Raw genomic sequence first — 20,838 nt, forward strand, 5'->3', positions numbered from 1 at the left:
GTATATAAAATTACTCTATTGATGCAAACCAGATTCTGTGCTGATTTTCTCCCTTTCATTCATGGGAACTGGAAGGCCTGTACCCCTCCTCGTCTGGCCCAGGCTTCACAAAGCTATGACAAAAGGCAAAGCCCGTCTCCCAGGCCTTCCCTTCCTCCGCCCGCCTGAGGCCTGTCTCACAGTCTAGACCTGGAGGCCCCGTGAGTCCTGTCTTCTCCTTGGAGCCTGCCCTGGTCTCCTCCACCTTCAGCTCTCCCTGCCTTGAACCCCAGGGGCATGAATTGTTGGCATCATTTGCCGGGCACTCTGATCTTTCCCATCTCTCCGCCCTTGCTCCGGGTCAGATGCTAAGCGGTGCCTTCTGTTCTATTTTTTGGCCCCGTTTGTTATATTTTTCATGGCGTACGATGCTATGCTTTGCATAGTCATTAAAAAGCAGCCCAGAGAGCTGCACAGCATTCATGACCTAGCCTGCATGACAAGTGGGCAGCCCTGTGGCTCTGTTTCTTGTAAAACCCCTCAGTCCCTCCCCCACCCTCTCTTCCAAGATTGTATCTATAAAAAAGACTGCATTTGGGGCTCCTTTCACATTAGCAGGCCTGGATACAAAACATAAGTAGAATCAACTGTCGTTTCTGTAGTGAGCAGAAAATCTTTTTAAAAACCATTGACCTCAGCAATGATTCATTAGACTCAGACTTTACAGACCTTCAGGCCATTTCAAGTAAGCTCTTATTTCTCTTTGGCTTTATTGAGGGTTCAATGTAATAAAAATTCTCATAGCTTGACGAGGCTACCAAGATCGCAGAGGGGCACGTCCAGCTACTCGTCAGGGCACCCCTTCTCCTCCGTCGGCTCCTCCTCCTATCGAGGAGCCTGCTAAGACCCACTGGAAAACCAACAGAAGAATTTAGAACGAAATCCAGTGACACGCTGCAGGGTTCAGCTCTCAAGGAGGGCCGCTGACTTTGCCAATATTCTGGAGGTCAACAGGCTCATCTTACTAAATAAACCACGTTTCAGGGTTCACAGATATCCGAGCTTTCCTTCTGAAAACAGGAGAAGAAAGTGGTTTAGCGGAAAAAAAAGGAATTTCCTCAGTTTCAGAACCTTGTTTGTCCTATGCTCCTTCACACCCGACTCAACTGAGCGCGAAACTAACTGAGGGAAGAGTCGTATTTATTTAAGTGAGCTGAGTTCTCCCCACCCCTGGCCCCGGCCAGAAACGTTTGTGTATTTTGAGGATATAAGCTTTGTTGTCCAAAATTCAGAAATCCATTTAAACTGTGTTTCTTGCATCTTAGAGTATTCGTTTAGCAAAATAGGAGTATACATAAAGTCATATATGAATCCCAGACAGATGAGAGTATCAGAGTAGATTTTATTTTAAATTCAGATTCTGTAGAACTGACACGGATCTAGGATAATATCCGTAGTTAACAATAGCTGTGCCTATTGGTTTGAAGTGTAGATGGAATTTAGTTGGGAAAAGTGACTATCTTTTTTGAGAAAAGACAAAACACTTTGTTAGAGATCTGGGGCACCTGGGTGGCTCCCACAGTTGGGCGGCCAACTGTTGATCTTGGCCCAAGTCCTGATCCCAAGGTCATGAGATCAAGCCCCAGGTCAGGCTCCATGCCCTGCTTGAGATTCTAGCCCTCTCCCTGCCACTTGTTCTCTCTCTCTCATAAATAAATAAATAAATAAATAAATAAATAAATAAATAAATAAATAAATAAAAAAAACACTTTGTTAGAGATCAAAAAAAGTCAAAATTTATGGAGACAACCTTGCCAGTCCTGAAGGCCTTGGGTGAAACAGTCGTATGTCCTAAGCTGCCTGGCATTTTCCAAAAGCAGTGGTCCCCAGGCTAATCCAGTGCGCACTCTGCCAGCAGCGGTAGTAGTGTACGGGGCCTCCTGTGGGAGCCTGAGTCCCATCCCCCAAGCCCAGACCTCTCCATTTTCCCAAGTAAAGGAGTCAAAGCCTTTTACAGGGTAGGCCAATCCCGATCTTAGACGTGGGAACGTGACGTACCTACAGCATTATTGTTTAAAAAGATTAGCCATTAAAAAGGAAAACAGAGTTGTTGAAACAGGTCCTCTAAGAAAGCAGTCCCCAAAGATGGTAATGCTTAATAAGAAGAGGGAGGTGTTACAAGATGCAGAGTATGGCCTGGTTATTCAAAACACCCTAAGACTGGCACACGGTGTTATACTATATGTTGGCAAATTGAATTTAAATAAAAATTTTTAAGAGACTCTAAAATTGTATTTATAGAGAAAAAGGAAGGCCGATCAATACCTAGTAAACTATAATGCCAGTGTATGAAGCCATGCACAGAAAGTATGCTATTTATTCATTTATTTATTCAATGAATATGAATTTAGTGTCTACTCTGTGCCAGGTTAGGCATTATGGATGTAGTGTTGGGTCAAACAAGTGCATTCCTGGCCTCTGGAGTTCACAGTCTAAGGAGGAAGATAGATAATGACCAAACAATCAAAAAAATAAATATATAATTATAAACCATACTAAGTCCTCTGAACGATGACAGTTTCTACTAAACTGTGGGTGGATGCAGAAATATGTCATTGGTAAAATCACTAGGGCATAGGAGGGTGGGGTGACAGTGAGATTAAGGACAGCTGCCAAGTTTTTGTCTTAGAGCTACATAGACATGATCAGCCAATGCATAGTTTACTGACCTTGGGCCAGCCTGCTTCAAGCTCCAAACCTCTTAAAACCAGAATGCGCCCTTCATAACAATTAAGACACCAACAAACGTGCTCTGAAAGACTTTCTCAGGGATGCGTGGAAGCACAAGGCCCCTATACTACCAATGTATAAAAAAGGCTGGTCTTTACTAACACACGCAAAAAAATCTTTTAACAGGAAGTGGTCAAGTAAATGAAAATTATTTATTGAGGAAGGAGGCAGAGCAATTAGGAAAAAAAAAACGAGATGTGTGTACAGTAAGGGTGGGGTTCGTGATAATTCACAGTAATTTGAGGATTCTTGAGAAATCTCTGCAGAAACTGTGAACTTTATGAGGAAGGACCCTAGAGTTTTCGAATCCAAAAAAATAAGCTCTCATATACAACCTGGACTGATCCACAATAGATTTCACTTTAAATATATTGAATAGTTCTTATTACTTGGCAAAGTTCTTCTACATCTGCTGCTCCTCTTACTCCCTCAACAATCTAATGAGATGAGCAAACCACACATCGCATTCATACGGTGCTTTAGGGATTCTGAATGTGCTTTCCCATATAAAGTCTTTCTGAAATCTGTCCAAAAGATGACAGGAATATATTATTAGCCATCTTTCGTTTTTGGTGGGTTTTTTTTTTTTTTCAGCCAATATGATTAAGCAAGAGCCGGTGGCGGGTGATGAGATAGAAGCATATATGAGCTACTGTCTCTGCCCAAGTAGTATCAGCTACCATCGAGAACCGATTTCTTGGTGCCTTGTTTTCATTAAGGGCATTTGTTGGCTGGTGGTCCAAGGGTTGTTAAATTACTACCTACTGACCAATCACCTCTGTCTAGTTCTGTCTATAAGACAAAAAACTTGCCAGTTTTCCTTGATCTCACTCCCTTCCTGACTGTCCGATCTCATATGAACTTGACTATCTAAGTTCAAATGAATTTACAAAGCGTCTCTGCATTTATGTCAGTCATTCATTTTACCATGATACAGCTCTGCGAAGTCAGTGTATTTCTTATCCCCCTTTTATAGAAGAGAAAACTGAGCTTTAATAACTAGTCCAAGTCCACATGGCCAGGAAGTGGTAGGGCTTAGATTTGGACATAAATCCAGAGCCCAAATGTGTCTTATATAGTCTCTAGAGCCAAGTTCTTAAGAACAATGGTTACCATTAGCTGAGGACTTACCAGGTTCCGGGCACTGTGCTATGGGCTCGGCCAGTATTATCTCATTTAATCTTCCCAACTCAACAGCCTTATGCAGTAGGTACTGTTCTTATCCCACTTTTATAAATGAGGAAACGAAGACTTGGAGAGGTTGTGGAACTTGCCCAAGGTCACACTGGTCATGAAGGAGTTGACCCAAGCAGTTTGATTCCGAATTCCAACCTATACTCCCTATGTCAAACTGCTCTCCAAAATTAGGAAACAGAAAAGTTAAAGGATTTGTCAAGGACCCTGGGTCAGTTAAGTATAGAACCAGGGCCAGGACGCACTCTCCACCTTGGATTATACTTGCATGTGGTGGTCTTCACCCGGTCTCCATCGGAGGCCAATGTACTCTCACCTCGGCATCACCCTGACCCTGTGTGAGCCCATTCTACTCCCTCGGGCGATCTCCCAGGGTGAGACCTGCACCTCTCCCGTGGCTACCGCTGCTCAAGTTGGGGACAGATCCTCTGCGCCCCCACCTCCCACCCCAATTCCCATCCAGTCTCCAGACCTTAAGCTGATGTATTGTCTGCGGCAGCCCAGACAGACTGATCATAGTCTGGGCTGCTAATAACCAAGGGAAACCCTCAAATCCACCTACTGCCATCATGGCTTCCTACCTTTTGAACCAGACATTTCAAACTAATAGAAGCCGCAGTCCCAGACAAATCCTGCCCATCCCCCTCACTGATAAATTTTGCTGTATTGGCTGCAATGCATCCCTTCCAGATGTTTTAAGTTAAGATTGGGAAAGCTGTGTTTTTACTGGATTGAATCACAGTGCTTGGCTGACATTTTTTGGCCCTTCATACACTCCTTAGATTTATCAACTAATTGCAGACACTTTGAGAGAATAATACAGCATGTGTTTATTATGACAAAACCTGCTAGTGTGTCTTTGTGGTCAGAGATTCATGGTATTTCCTTTACCAACCCCCTGGTTGAGCATTAAAATTGATTCAAAAACGTCAGTTCAAAGTCAGGAACTTACATGGGGGAAAATATCATGTATGTGTTTTGAGAGAGTTTGGGAACAGAGATAAGATAGATCCAATAGCTCAATTTTTATTCTTGAGTTATTTTGAAATCTGTAGTTGTGGATGATAAAATGATTTATAAAGAGATGTCAAGTGCCTGAGGAATTTTATTTAAAACATTAAGAAAAAAACAGCTTTGTATTGTTCTAATGCCACTGTTTACTAAGTTTCTCTATACGGGTTAATTCTGTTTCTTCCAATGTGGCCTGTTTGGAGATTTGTGCCTGAGGACATGTGGAAGGGAGGATGGCTACCTCCTTCAGGCAAGGCAACCACTGGCTGAGGTGGCCCTTCAGGCAGGAAAAGCCCAGTGACAGCAAACTTGCTGGCTGAGAGGGGGTGGACAGTCACGATTCAAGTAGGACAGTTGTCATCTGGGATATGAGTCCCTGCACACCAGGATTCTGGGAAGCCCCAGTCCTAGGATGTTGCTACCTACATAAGAGACCTAAAGGACTAGATGAACCATTGGAATGGGGAGGATGGAGAAGCCAGCAGGGAAACACGAATGCCCTTCATATATCCTTGGGGTCCCTGGTCCCAGGTGAGAATGACAATGGAGGGAACTCAGGAGCTCAGTGGTGATACCAGGCCAGGTGTATGAGAACCACTTACTCTACCCGAGATGGGCACGGACTTGGGGAGTTCGGTGCATGTGTGTTGCTGTTGGAAAAGGCTCCAGCACAAGTGGGGATCTGAGGCTATACCTGTTTGTAGTAGGCGGGGGTGTCTGGGTGAAGCAGAGACCAATTAAGTAAGGCAAACACTGACAAAAAAGAGCAAATTGCTTCCTCCCATGGAATCACGTAGAAGCTGAAAACAAATAGAGGAATCTAAGTACAAAACTGCCTTTAAAAATTGTACAAGAGTGAGAAGGAATATCAGGAAAAGTAGCTGGAAACCTGAATTTAGAACTGTCAAGAAGAAGAAATACTGCTCCTTGTGACTTTTGGGTCTATAGACTTACCTAAAACACATGGTTGTGAGAGAGCCTGTTTCTATGACTACATTTTAGTGTGTTGTCATCTGTACATCAGAGAAAGATTTTCTGAAGCATGTTCTTCATTTCCTCTCACAATGCTTCTCTATGAGGACGCCCAGATTTCTCTCTGGAATGGGTAAATATTATCTCTTCTTAGAAACTGATTTGTTTTTATTCCACTGATTGAGAATATCCTATATATTGCTTGACCTTCTCATTTGCTACTAGAAATTTAGAACTAAATCCATGAACCACTCCTAGGAAGGAAATAAGCTCTTCACTGTATTTTTTTTCTACCTCATCTTCCCCTTATTTTTCCTTTAACCCGTGTCCTCTTCTCTTGCAATTTATTGTATCTTTCATGTGATTGTATCTTGCGGTGTCCGCATCGCTTTAGCTGGGACAAAGAAACATAAATCAATACATCAATGCAAATAAATGGGTGTTTAAATGCTAAAAGATGCTTTTCTCTTTTGCTGACTTTAAATGTTATAATTTCACTATTAATTCCTTCGACAAATGCCCCTTTCATAAATAGAGAAATGGTTTCCTTCAGCCCTCTGAACCATCTCCATTTCCAAATTAAGTAAGACTCAAATAAAGAGATTTCATTTACTTGGTAAATTAACTCAGTGTCCTTGTTTCAAATGCTTGGATGAAATTTGAGAATCAATACTCAACAAGACACGGAATTCATAAATGGTGGAGAGAAGCTTACGCCCTACCGGTCAGATATCCTGCTTTGGCACAAAGCAGCCTTGGTTAACACCCTGTGCAGTCATGGGTTGGTCCCCTGATACTCTCCTCTCAACCCTACAAGATGCTCTTTTGGAGAGAAGAGTCCATTTCCATTTAAGTAAGACTCTCAGGGTCCAAAGAGTGAGGCACAACAAGCAGTCTGCAGTGTCCTCCCCTGAAACGTCTTTCCGAACTTTTCTAACAAAAAGGGAACTCGGAATAATCAGAAAGTGATTCTCCACCTTACCTCTCCAGCTTTGCCTATTATCACTCTTACTTGTACTTTTCAAGCTCCTTTTGTTCCAGCTAAAGAAGTTTATGTATTTCTGCTTTCTCACCTTTCCTCATGCCATTCCTCACCCTGGATCCCAACCTTCCCCAAACTCACTCCTTTCCACTTGACGGAGTCCTACCCTCAGTGCCCATTGCTTCCATGAAGCCCTTTCCAGTGTGCCAGCCCTTGGTGATTTTCCCCACGAACGCCACAGCTCCTACTATCTGCCCCTTCACTCTGGCAACTACCACAATGACAAACCATCATTATTTATCTTTTCAAGTGTAAGTCCCATTTCCTTACCCAGATGTTAAACCTTTCCATAACCAAGACTGGCATATCATAGACTCAATAAATATCTGCTGAAAGAACAAATGAAGGAATAACTCTTATGGCTTTGGGAACACCCAGAGGCATCTAACACAATGTTAGCTCATTAAATGTTTGATGCTAATAATATTAGTAAAGATGTTACCACCCATCCACCCACTATAACCTAATGTCCTTGGACCTTCCTGTGTTAGTAACTAAAAGCAAAACCCTGCTTCTAATAAAATAAACTTTGCTTTGACTTATTGATTTCCTCTCTTTCTAGATTTTGAAGAAGTCCTGCATCGAAATTTTAGCAGCTGAACCATCCACCATATGTGCAGGAGGTAAATTAAGTGCTCAATGATCTCATGCAAATGATGGTTATTTTGAGTTCAAATCACATTTATTTCATTGGTGGTGAGGAGGGGAGACAGGATAGGAAAGGGAAGGGTGAAAGGAGGAGTAAAAGTTGCTAAATAAATTTGCTGCTAGGGAAAAAAGAAAAGAAAGAAGCAACATGTCAGTTGTTTGAAAAAAATCTGTCCAAATTCTCTTCTTTCATGCAAACTAATTACGAGAGTATTGCAGACATACTGGGTTCCCTCCCACACATCACCACTAACATCCTGCCCTGAAAAGCAGTGGAGCTGATCCAGGAGAACCTGTTAAGAAAAAGAACTGAACAATCTTACCTTCTCAAGTTTGACAAAAGAATATGACCACATGTACCCGGTGTCAGGGCCTTAGAAGAGGTCTGTGCAAGTGAGGAGCCTTAATTAGCATTCCTTAGATCAAGGTGAATCCATGTTTCCAATTTTTACAGGTCCTTCATTTTAAAATCATCAGAAAATAGGGAAGTTCCTTCATTATGCAATTACCCCATTCATGAAGAAAATCCAGACTTGCAGTTTAGCCATGTGCAAACTGGATGTGTTGCAACCTTGCAGTGAATCAGAAAGTCTAAAGACCATTAATACAGTTCCTGTTAATTCATAACATAATCAATTCCCCTTTTGTAGGGTTCTTGCAGACAGAGCAAGAATCCGATCTGCTAATAGAGTACCTGGCACTTAATAGATGGTCAATCAATAAATGTTGGCTGAGTGTCTTGATTCATTATTTCTTCAACAAACAATGCAATGAGTTTTGCTTATTTGACCCTCATTAACCCCTTTCACTTAAGCATAAGAAATTAATATCGTATCTTTGACCTGTCTAATTAAAATGAAACAAAACCAGAAACTAATAGCCAAAGATAGAACAAGGCCAAAATAAAAACAAAATCTCTACCAGTTGAACCACAGAAATATATCTTCCAAAATAACTCTGGAATCAAAGAGTAGTAAACCAACACCTCCTTTATATACATACCACTGGGATTTGAGACAAGGAAAACACCACATGTATAAACTTGATGAATATGGCACAGAGATACCATGGTCCACAAGATCTGATCCTAGCAAATTCATGGAGTTTAATGTTTCTCAAAAAATGGAAAAGAAAAATCAGTAATTAAGAATTAAGTAAAAGATTTTTTGAACTCTGGAAATACAAGGAGAAAAGATTTACATGCATTAATAAATGTAAACAGATGAAAGCAATTCAATGGATAAATCACTGCAAGAGCTGTTTCTTCTGTAGAACCAATAAAATAGACAAATCTCTGGTCAGTCCAATCCAAGGAAGCCTTCTTTAGATTTTTTTAAGATCTCTGGCTTATCTGCAATACTGCATATGTTATAAACCAGCAGTAATTTCCTGTATCAGAGTAAACTATCCAATTCTATTTCCTTTATTTTTTACGAAGAAAAAATGAATACAAGACACAGTAATGGAAGCTAGCCCTAGCTTTTGAAAAAGGCAAGCTCCCACCTCTCTTGAATGAAAATCATAAGGATTAAAACATGCTAGAGAATAACTTTACTAAGGGCAATGAAACTGCCAAAAGATACCCTGACCCCAAAAGTCCTTCCATGGATTCCCCAAAGGTCTATCGCTGGCCATTCTCTGGAGTAAGTGGCTTTCCCGAAGCACTGGCGCCCATTTCTTTGTCCATAGCGGTGAATACCTGTCAGGTAGACCTGAGCACACTTGCTCTCTGATTTTCATCGGGCTACTGTGAAGACCCAGGAATTTACATGAAAATGCTTTGAAAAAAAGCATAAGCTGTTGTACAGAACGAGGCAACATCATTATCATCGACATCATTTTAATGAGGATGCAAGGTCAACGCGAGAATCGTGATGTTGACAACATACCCAGATGAGAAAAATGTGCCCGTGTGTTTGCCTGCTGAACCCAAACTGGGGAGAACACTGATGAAGTTCAGAGCACCTGCAAGATGATTAACTCAATATGTGTCAGAGGCAGAAAGAAACAGGAAGTAACTGATGGTCCATATTTCTGAAGTAGCATGGTGGCACGGAGCCCTAGAAAAATCTGTGAAAAAGGCAGAGTTCACTTTCATCAGAAATCTTTCCTCTCAGCCCCCTCCCCTGTCTGTGAATCGCATCCTTTCCTGGGTCCCCCGAGCAGCCCTGGCCGTGTCTGCCGAGCTCCACCCAGGCCTGTCCTGCTCAAGACACTCTCTGCTGACAATTGCGTTCCCCCAAGACCATGATCTCAGCTGGCTCTCCCCGGCAGCTCAGCAACAGCCACAGCTCTGACAGCAAACTGAGCTCTGAGAGAGGCAGCGAGATAATGAATGCGCTGGGTGGACAGCAAGACTGAGGTCCAGCACAGATCTTTATAGGTCAGGCTGCAAATAACAGGGCGAAATTTAAGGAGACAAATACAAAGTGGGGAGCTTGGGTTCATATGGCACTTTGGGGAGACCCGACTGAGTAGCTGTTCTTTTAGGGGAAAAGAAAAAACAAGGAGAAAGACAGCTATCTTGATGGCCAGTAAGAATACCCCTGGGGTGGGGGGGTGGGAAGCCAGCCGATGAGATCTCTGGGCGCATCGACAGCCACCCCATGTCCGGGTTAAGAGAACTAATTCACGTCCTGCTGTGCCACGTTCAGACCATGGCTCCAAGTCCCACATTTTAAAAATGGTACTGGCAAAGGTGTGCCCATAGAGGCGGTGATGGATCAGGAAACAGTACTAAAAATTTATTCACTGATCAGTTTTCTTTCTTTTTTACTTTCTTTCTTTCTTTCTCCTCCTTCTTCCCTCCTTCCCTTCCTCTTTTTTTTCCTTCCTTTTTTTTCTTGCTTTCCCATTTTCTTTTCTTCCGAGCTTCCTCCCTTCTTGCTCTCCATCACCTCTTAGCGTCTACTATGTCCCAAGCAATATGAAAAGTTAGGGGTACACAAATCCAGAGCGCTTGCTCCCAACCACCCGTGAAGCTCACAGCCTGCTCTAGGGGACGGTCTTATGTTCGCATAAGTACAAGGCACACGTGAGGCACTAGGGTGGAGATCTGCTCCAAGAGCAGCAGGAGCAGTAACGAGATGCTGGTGGAATGAGCGAGGACTGGAGTAACCATGGAGATTCACGCACAGAACGGAGACACTTGCGAGAGCGTCTTCGGATATTTAAGAATTCTCATGCGGAAAGGAATTCTTATGCTTTATTATGTGTAGCTTGAGGAGACCACCATGGAGAAGCTGGGGAGGAAATCAGGGAGGCAAATTTTGGCTTAACACGTGGAACATTTACAACTAAAACTTTCCAGCAGAGGAGTGGCTGCTCTCAACTCTCCACCCGTAGAATTATGTGAGCATTGGCCATTTGTAACCGTATGCCATCACCCTTTCGATGTCCTTTATAACTTGAATTTTTCTAAAGTCTTAATTCAATTTCAGCTCAGGCATTAATGGCTGATTTTTTTTTTATACTGGCCAAGAATCCAGTATACCTGGCATGATTTTGCATGTTAACAGGAAGTCTTTATGGGGAAAGGGAATGAGAAGGGTATCTAATCTGCTCTAATCAAAAAGAATTTCATTCAATGTCATGAGTTCAACTATTTGGAGCAAGAGCCTTCCCAGAACTCCTGCAGTGCCAGAGGTTATAAATGGGCAGCCTACAAGCCCTTTCCAGTCTGCACACAGGTTCTTTTTGATCTACACACATAAAATAAAACAAAACACCAGCTTATAATATAATAATATTCTGGAATTAGATAGTGGTTATGGTTGTACAACTTTGTGTATATAATACAAACCACTGAATTGCACTTTTATTTATTAAAAATAATTGCTGATATTTAAAAATCTGATTTTACCTAAGAATTCCGATTCCCACCTTGTCTTGAAAAATCAAATCTAGTAACACTGGGCCCATATTTATTGCAAGGTGATGATTAATTGGAGCCTAATAACTTCTCTTTTTAAAAGAAGCACGGACTCTTACCCGTTCACCATACCCCCCACCATTCCCCTTTGTCACCCCAATACCCCAGCATGGTTAGTGTGGTGCTCATGTCTGTATTGCCTGTATTTACAGTTCCTGCTCTCCATGTAGGAAGTCCCCTGCTGTGGGAGAGCCTTTAGAGCACCTTTGACATTACCCGCTTTTAAATAATTCCACGTCTCTTTTTAAAAGTTCTCAATTAAATATTTGTGCAGATTAGCCCCTGCAGTGAGGAGAGCAGCCCCTTGTTAGATTGGCCTTGCCTAGTTCAGCTCCTCTCCAGGAATCACACCCTTGGCCTAAGTATAATTTTCCTCTGGTCCCACTCAGTTGGCCTCAAACTCCCAGCGTTCTATGTAAGCAAGTCCTCCAGGAAGGAACTAATTGGAATCAAGTGTGCAGCCTGCCAACTGTTGTACGTATGAAGTTGTTGTACTCCAGACACGGAAGGAGATTATATTTAGCTCCTCACGTTGTCGTTTCAGAAGCAACTGTCCCGTTCCTACTGTGTGGTTTCCCACTGTTGGTAGTCAAACTGGGTGGGTTCGTGCAGAAAGAAGGCCTTGCTAGGCCTCCTGTTTACCGTTTGGAATTGGGTGCTCAGCACAGACACTTTTGAGCGACATCAAACAGTGGTTTCATTTCTTTCGCATTTCATTGTGTTCAGAGAGCTCCAGCCTGGCCCCTAGGCACCTCTTTGGAGTGGCTTGTTTAATTCTCTGCTTGGCCCTTCCTTTTCGTTTAAACATGTTTCTGTTTGGAGGCGGGACTGTCAGGACTGTTAGTGGAAATGTAAAATAACACGGTCGCTTTGGAAAATAGTCCTGACCGTTTCTTTAAAATTGAAACACACTACACCTGTCATCTGACCTGGCAGTTCTACTCCCAGGTATTTATCCAGGAGAAAAGGAGGTCTATATCCAGAGAGAGACTGGCACACGAAAGTTTGTAGCCGCTTAATTTTTAAGAGCCAAAAACTGCGAATAACTCAAACGTTCATCAACATTTGGTGATGGATAAATAAATTGTGGTTTATCCATACTATGAATGATACTCAGCAATAAAAAGGCATAGACTCTGCCTAAATCTTGATAAGTCTGGGTGAGTTTTTAAATAATTATGCTGGGTAAGAGAAGCCAGACCAAAAAAAAAAGTTATTTACTGTAATGATGCCATTTACATAAAATTCTTTTAAAAATGCAGACTAATCGTACAACAACAGAGGCAGATGAGTGGTTGCATGGGATCAGCGGTTGTGTGGTCAGGAGCCAGAGATTACAAAGGGCACTTGGAAACTTCTGAGTACGACGGATGTGTTCACTATCCTGATGGTGGTATTGTCCCATGATTGTACACGTATGTCCAAATTTGTCAAACTATATAACTTTAGGGATCCCTGGGTGGCGCAGCGGTTTGGCGCCTGCCTTTGGCCCAGGGTGCGATCCTGGAGGCCCGGGATCGAATCCCACGTTGGGCTCTTGGTGCATGGAGCCAGCTTCTCCCTCTGCCTGTGTCTCTGCCTCTCTCTCTCTCTCTCTCTCTCTCTCTCTCTCTCTGACTATCATAAATAAAAAAATTAAAAAAAATAAAACAAACTATATAACTTTATATGCACGTTATTGTATGTCAGTTATATCTCACTAATGCTGTTATAATCAAATAGCTATAAAATTTAAAAGTTCTAGAATAATGTAGGTATCAGAGGGCACTGAACCCTCATCAGTCTCTTATGTTTTAATGTCCATTAAGCATCTAATAGGAAAGTGAATTCAAACTGTCTCATAAGGGGAAACAGCAGTAGCAATAATTTCGCACAGAAATTTTAGGTGACCAGAGCACATGGAGAATACACACATGTCTCGTTTTCAGATCATGAGATACTCTCACCTGCAGATAATAGGTGATCTTTATTCATATCATCTCAAAACTCTGTTCCACATTTCTTTTTCTCTTTCTTTTTTAAAAGATTTTATTTACTTATTTGTGAGAGACACAGAGAGAGAGGCAGAGACACAGGCAGAGGGAGAAGCAGGCTCCATGCACCCGGAGCCCGACGCAGGACTCGATCCCGGGGGGGCCCAGGGTCACGGCCTGAGCTGAAGGCAGACGCTCAACCACTGAGCCCCCCAGGGCGCCCCTCCATATTTCAAAAAATAAAAAAGGAAAAGAAACAAAATCAAAGAAACAAAGGGAGGGGACAGGATAGAATAAGTTTATCCAGTTATTCACAGACTTCATTTTTTTCTTTTTTTAAATTGAGCTTTAACTCCTGTACCATAAAATTCACCCTTTCAGAAAGTGCAATTCAGTGGTTTGTATTATATACACAAACTCGTACAACCATAACCACTATCTAATTCCAGAATATTTTCATCGCTCCCTGAAGAAACCCACGCCCATTAAGCAGTCAGTCCCCATGTCCCCTTCCCTGCAGCCCTGGCATCTGCCAGTTGATTTTCTTTCTCTAAGGATTTGCTAAACTTTTCATATGGAAATGAAATGCAACGGAATCGTACATCATGCAGCCTATCATGTCTGGCTTCTTTCGTTTGGCACCATGTTTTCAAGGTTCATCCATGTCGTAGGGTGGGTCAGAACTTGATTCCTTTCTTGGGTGAATAATTTTCCATTGTATGAATGCCGTGGTCTTCAGTTGATAGACGCTTGGGCTGTTTCTATAATGAATTTTGCTATATGAATAGTGCTATTATGAACATACACATACAAGTTTTTGTGTGGACATACATGGTCAGTTCTCTTGAGTAGACACCTACGAGTGAAATTTGTAGGTCCTACGGTAACTGTATGTCTACTTTTTTGAGGAGCTGCCAAACTGTTTTACCAAGCACCTGCACCATTTTGCATTCCCAGCAGCAACGTCTGAGGCTCCTACTTTATTCACCAGCACTTGTTTTTGCCCATCTCTCTTATTACAGCCATTCACGTTAGCACGGAGTGATATCTCATTGTGGTTTTGATCTACGTTTCCCTAATGAGTAATGGTGTGAAGCATCTTCTCAGGCATTGACTTTTTTAAGCCTCAGAAAATAAGCAGGATTAGACCTGACCCTACATGAAACAATGACCACCTTCTTCTTCTTCTTTATTCCTTTTCTGTACCAAGATATGTCTATTATTTATTTCAGTACTGGGACCCACTCAGCCCCGGGTTAGGCACGCTCAAAAACCTTTCAGAAATAGAAATGATGGCCTCGACCACTGGGAAGTTTAAATTATGATTGAGAATAAAGTGAGGAAAGAATCATGATAAACATACACCTCAAAGAATATATATCTTAAAAGATTGGATTAGAGATCATTTTCGAGTCGAAATTCCTGCCCCCAAAAGCCCTACAACCCCTAAACACTTCTTGCAGGAGCCGTCACCCCACAGGCAAATTGCATAAAAACACTTAGCTGTACGTATTGTGAAAGGTAGGTTCAGGGCTTTCTGGATAAATGAACTTAAATCATCTGTCCTGGTGCTGGGGTGTCCTGGTTCTCACTTGCTGGCAGACTCGTGAGACAGAGTTTGGTTATATAACTTGTATGTGCGAAGGGCTGACATTCCAGGCAGGCTGCAGGGTCAGACGCTTGGGCTCTTCTGGAAACCAAATGTGCGCAGGAACACAGCAGCTGCACCCAGCAGGGTGGGAGCGTGCCCGGGCTCTACCATGCTTCCCGGAGCTCCGGTTCCCCCACAATCTCCCCAGGCCGAAGGGGTTACATCGTTTGGTTTCCACCCTTGCCACGTCATGGATTCCGGCTGGCTTTCTTTCTAAATACCCTGGGGTCAGGCCAAGAAGACATGTGGGCAGCCTTTTTTTTTTTTGTATAGAGGACTCAGCAGCTGAACGGGTAATGCTAGAACATGGTGTTAGAGGAGAGAGCTTGGCACGTGGCCTGCATTTCCAGAGTCTTGTCTCCTTCCGCTAATGTTTGAGGAAACAAGAGAAGAAGCCCGGCAGTGAGGCAGAAAAACATTTTGCATCAGCAAAAGAGTCCAGCGGCAGATTACTGGATGTCTCATGTCCAAAATAAAGAACAGAAGTAGGTTTCTATAGGCTTTCTACAGGCTTAAAGAGTAAATAAGATACGATAAGATTCTCCCACAGTGCTTGACACGTAGTAGAAGGCTTGTTGAAGCAACTGTGTCGTCAGCCCCATGCCTGGCAGGATTCTAAACAAATTAAGTCCGTCCTTCTAAACTTAGCAATTGTGTATATGTGTCAACATGCATATGCTAAGCCTTGATATCCACAGGACTTGTGGTCCCGAAAAACCATTTGCCCATGACCTTAATTATCCTAGCTCAAAACTAAGGCAGTGAACACTTGGATACTCCCAGTTTTGCTGCTTCTGAATTGCATGACCTTGAGCAGGTCACTTAGGATGTCGAAACCTCCATCTCCTTATTGTCAAGGTCCTTCCTACTTCCAAAAAGGATTCTGTTCTAACTCGTACTGTTGGTGGCACCTGCAGAGCCTCTGGCTTCTCTTGCGTGGGTTTCAACTTCTTGCTTCCCCGTCCCGGCCAGACTCCCTTTTCCACGAGACAGAAAACCTGTCTACCACTAACATAAATATTTATGTATAATTCGTGCTTTTAAAAATCACGACATCGGTCTCTAAAGTGGCCATTTGTCACAAGACGGTGGGGCTCCATTTCAACCTAATGGCTGAGTCCGAAGGGCCTGGCATTTGATGCCCGGCGCACTTTGATTCCGGCTCCCCTCTGATAACGTGATCTGGGACCAATTACCTAACCTCACTCAGATCAGTTTTCTCATTTGTACCTCCCTGGGCTGTGCTGAGGCACAAAAGACGTTGAACACATACGAGGCTTAGCACGGGGCTGACGCACGATGAGGGGGGCCTTTAGCATCCGATATTAGTATCTCGGCATCCGCGATCTCTAAATTAGTTTCCTGAGAACGAAGGTGACTAGCACTCATGGCACTTATTAAAGTTTGGAAGAGTCCCACATGCTAGTTCTCTAATCCCATTCTTCTTCCAACAAAAAATGTCCATTTGTATGGCGATTTACAGCTCAAGATCCAGTTTTACAAATACTGCCTTTTCCCTCTGACTTTTAGTCTGGTTTCTTTTTTATATACCGCACAACATAATCCAAAGCCCCAATCTTTATACACCAAAACATGACCAAAAAGAAGAAGAAGAAGAAGAAGAAGAAGAAGAAGAAGAAGAAGAAGAAGAAGAAGAAGAAAAGAAGAAGAAGAAGAAGAAGAAGAAGAAGAAGAAGAAGAAGAAGAAGAAGAAGAAGAAAGTAGAGCATGGGCTATTAGTTACTATCAAATTTAAGAGAATATTTCTAAGCTAATAATTTAGCTGATTTATTTTCCTTTTGTAAGACTATTGTGAAGGATGGTTATTTGGACTTCATAAGGGTTCTCTTAACTATGTGAGTTCGACACCCATTCTGCTAACGTGAACTTGGTATGCAGGGGCAGACACCTGCAGTTAGTCACTCTCCTGTCTTGAGAGACGCCGGTGCCACCCGGAGGAGCCATCGTCAGTTCCGGCAGACGGTGCAGGACAGTGGCCCCCGGATAAGCAAGATCTTGACTTGTTGCTCAGTACAACTATTCCCACGCCATCCTGGGTGCTAGTGCTGTGTGCCCAGCAGAGACAAGGGGACCTGGAGCAGGATCAAATAATTCCCAACCTAAAGGAACATTGTTCTAGTCGTGGAAGAAAAGACACCGCCTTCAGTGCACAATCACTTGCCACAGCGTTTAGGACAGACTGGGGATGGCATGAGGCGGCGATTTTCAAAAACTGTTGGGCCCCTCGGGCTCTAAAGAAATCCTTGCAGGGGAGTCCAGCACGTAAACCGACATAAGGGGTGCTGAGCCGATGGGGGCCGAGGGGAGGGCGCCCCCCGCTGCGGGCCCGGCTTCAGGGTCACAGCCTTCAAAGCTGCCAGGACTTGAGAGATGGGCAAGATTTGGGTGGATAGAGAAGCGGGGCCGAGGCATTCCGGGCAGGGGAAACACGGCCAGGGCAAGGGTGGGCACCCCAAGTAAGACATCGCACGCCGCCTCCGGCCCGCAGCGAGCAGGTGGGAGTGGGTGGCCAAGGGCACCCCGGCTGTTGGCTGCCCACCCGAGTCCGGGCCCCGAGGCCTTAAGCCTGGCGAGGCGGCCAACCAGTGCCCCCCACTAGGGCGGGGGCAACTTGGGGTTAACGGACCGCAGTCAGATGATGACACGACTTGTCCTTACTCCTTTCAGAATCGTTCCAAGTAGTGGTGAGAGGAAACGGCTTCCGACACGCCCGCAACGTGGACAGGGTCCTCTGCAGCTTCAAGATCAACGAGTCCGTCACACTCAGTAAGTCCCGCGCAGCTGTGGCTCCTCGGCCGTGTCGGGGTGGCTCGGCCACCCCCGGGCGCCCCAGCAGGGCCCTGTCCCCCAAGGCCTCGCCGCCGGGCCTCGGGCCCCCACCGCGGCCTCCCTGGAGAGGCCAGCATGTCCCCGCAGAGGCCTGGGTCACGTCGCGCGTAACCGTGCGGAATAGACAGTCTGAATTCATTAATTCTGAATAAACCAAAAGCCAGACTGTTAGGCTTGCATGTGTAGACTCTGGAAGCTTTTCCAATCTGGATGATTCGAGCCTGGAGTGGCCAAGAAACTCTCATCATGGTGAGTACCTGACATGAAATACAGGAACGTGGGGGAAGGCGAGGTGCGTTTCATGCGAGAAGTGAATTTCCGTAACCTGGTGCTCTTCAAGGCGTTCGTAGCAGGCAGGTGCTTCATTTAAGGGCGCGTGTGGTTCGTGTCGCGCCCGGGCGAGGCGGGGCATCTGGTTTTGGGGGCGCACGTGCACGGGCACGGTTCTGAGTCACATCTGGCATCCATCACACAGACAATTACGATTCGGTATCTGCAGTGACAAATGGTGTATTCTTACACATTACACATTTTGTGTAATGCTGTGTCCTCTTAGATGCTTCACATGTGCGTGCCACAGTGACCCTGGGGGGTCGAAAGATCACGGGGCCCGGCTGGAGCCACACGTCTGCTCGCTCGGTGGGGACCCTCACGTCAGCTCCCTGGTAGCCTCGTGGCATAGGTGCTGTCTTGCTTTTAAAAAGGAAGAGTTAGGGGTTTGCCTTCTTAAGACCACTTGCCTATTTAAACAGAGATAGGCCAACATCCTCACAAACGTTCCTTACAAACATCCAGAATTCCTGGCCTTGGACTAATTCCAAACATTTGAAACTTTCGGTTCGTTTTCTTGATACTTGGAAGTGCTCTCACATATCCCAAAAGTGCATGCTATTAGAAAACATTTAAAAAAAAAAATTCCTAAACGGTCGTAGCATGAAAGTTGGGGTTTTGCCCTCTACCGACTTCTTGCCTTCTCTTCCCTTTCGATTGTGCTGTCGCTCGAGTACACCTGCCCTCTCTTCCTCTCTTCTTAGCCCCAATCTCAAATCTAAGATGAGAAACTCCTGAGGGTTAGCCTCAAAGATGTCAAGCCTTCCAAAGTCGGCTTCCCAGACGCGCGAGCCTCCGGACCCAACCCCTCTCTAAGGATGAATGGAAATGGGGTGCAGTGTTGCCATTGCCCCAAAGGTTACACAGAGATGCTGTGCTAGCATAACATGAACTGCAGATGTACCCTGGACTTGTAGAGGGACATCCCGAAGGCTTGTTTTCCAGCTTCTCCTTGAAATTTTGTTCCTTGGGAAACCCAGCACATCCTCTTTCTCCCTCCTCCCTTCCTCTCCTAATACATACTTGTAAACACCTGCACAGGCTCTCCACCTCATTCACGTTCAAGGACGAATAAGGGCCACAGGGGTAGGGAATCTGGCTGGAGCCTGATTGTGCTGACAATTTGGAGCAGAGGGAGGCAGTGACTCAGCCATATGACATCCTGCAAGCAACACTCCTACACTCAAACATACGGTTATTAAAAATATCCCGAGGGGGAAAAATTGTAATTTGAAAAAACCATTCATCCTTCATTTATTAATTCTCCTACTCACTTCCATTCGGTAAATGATACGAACAAGAAACTGTGAAGGACAGAAGAGATAAATAAATTTGAAAATGCAACATAGTCGGATCTCCATTTTTCTCTCCACCTTATGACTGCAGCGGTCCCTATTGAGTCACCTCTGTAAAATAAAATAAATTTAGATTCCTTTACTTTTCCCATTCTCCTTTCCCATCTCTAGATCCCAAGTTTTAAAATATTATTTTCACTTTTATAGTATGTATTTCCTCTTTCAAGACTTTTTTCTTAAATGCTGCATTACATTTTATAACAGGAAGAGAATATAATGCCATTATTGATCAGAAAAAGATTAATTGATTTCCCAGTAACAAAACTAGGGCTGTTGTGGCTCCAGGCAGTTCAAACGTGATGCAGGCCCCAGAGTCTTCAACAAATAATACAATAGCAGATTGCATGAAGCCAAAACTGCGACACATAAAGGAACAAATTGAAAGATTATATTTATAGTGGGAGATGCTAACGTGACTTTCCAAGTCTTTGAATGAATAATAAAAAAATTATATAGAACAGATATATAAATATGTTTTTAAATGGCTGTGAATGTCCTTAAACATCTATTGTATTAAGACACAAATAAAAATGCCAGCATATTAATGCCAAAAGGTAGAACTTATTTAAATATATTCTTTGATGATAAACATAACCAGAAAATAAAAAGCATAGCTTAATACCTACCTCTCTCATACCTTTCTTGCCATTGCTTAAAAATTAAGATCAGCAGATCAACGTAGAAACTTAGAAATCTAAAACAGTTTCTGGATTTGCATTCAACATAATAGATCCAGAAATTCTAGATAAAATATGATTTTAAAAATTGCAGGGATGCCTGGGTGGTTCCATCAGTTGAGTGTCTGACTCTTGATTTCAGCTCAGGTCATAGTCTCAGGGTCTTGGGACTGAGCTCCACATTGGGCTCTTCTCTCTCTCTCTCTCTCTCTCTCTCTCTCTCTTTTTTTTTTGTAAATAAAAGTCCATCAGGTTCCTCATTAAAGCTGAAGTCACACAGTAGAGACAGGTGGTCTGAAGGATAATTAAAAGATGGTAACCGGTTGGGTCCGATCTGTTCTTCTGTGAGCAAATCAAGAGCTGACTTTACACTTAGAGCATGTTTAGAATACCAGATATAATCCAGTGTATGCCGGCATTCCCCTGAGGTCTGGA

General features: G+C 43.6%; 1 protein-coding gene across 1 annotated transcript in view; it reads left to right on the plus strand.

Annotated features, from left to right (window-relative positions):
* Window positions 1-20,838, plus strand: part of ANTXR1 (ANTXR cell adhesion molecule 1) — a 197,835-nt gene that overhangs the window by 65,748 nt on the left and 111,249 nt on the right. The window contains exons 9-10 of the mRNA XM_055328273.1: window positions 7,551-7,611; window positions 17,880-17,978. Of these exons, the coding sequence (XP_055184248.1) occupies window positions 7,551-7,611; window positions 17,880-17,978 (160 nt within the window). The remainder of the gene's footprint in view (window positions 1-7,550; window positions 7,612-17,879; window positions 17,979-20,838) is intronic.

The sequence above is a fragment of the Nyctereutes procyonoides genome, unplaced genomic scaffold, assembly GCF_905146905.1.
Source record: "Nyctereutes procyonoides isolate TBG_1078 unplaced genomic scaffold, NYPRO_anot_genome, whole genome shotgun sequence".
NCBI classification, from domain to species: Eukaryota; Metazoa; Chordata; class Mammalia; order Carnivora; family Canidae; genus Nyctereutes; species Nyctereutes procyonoides.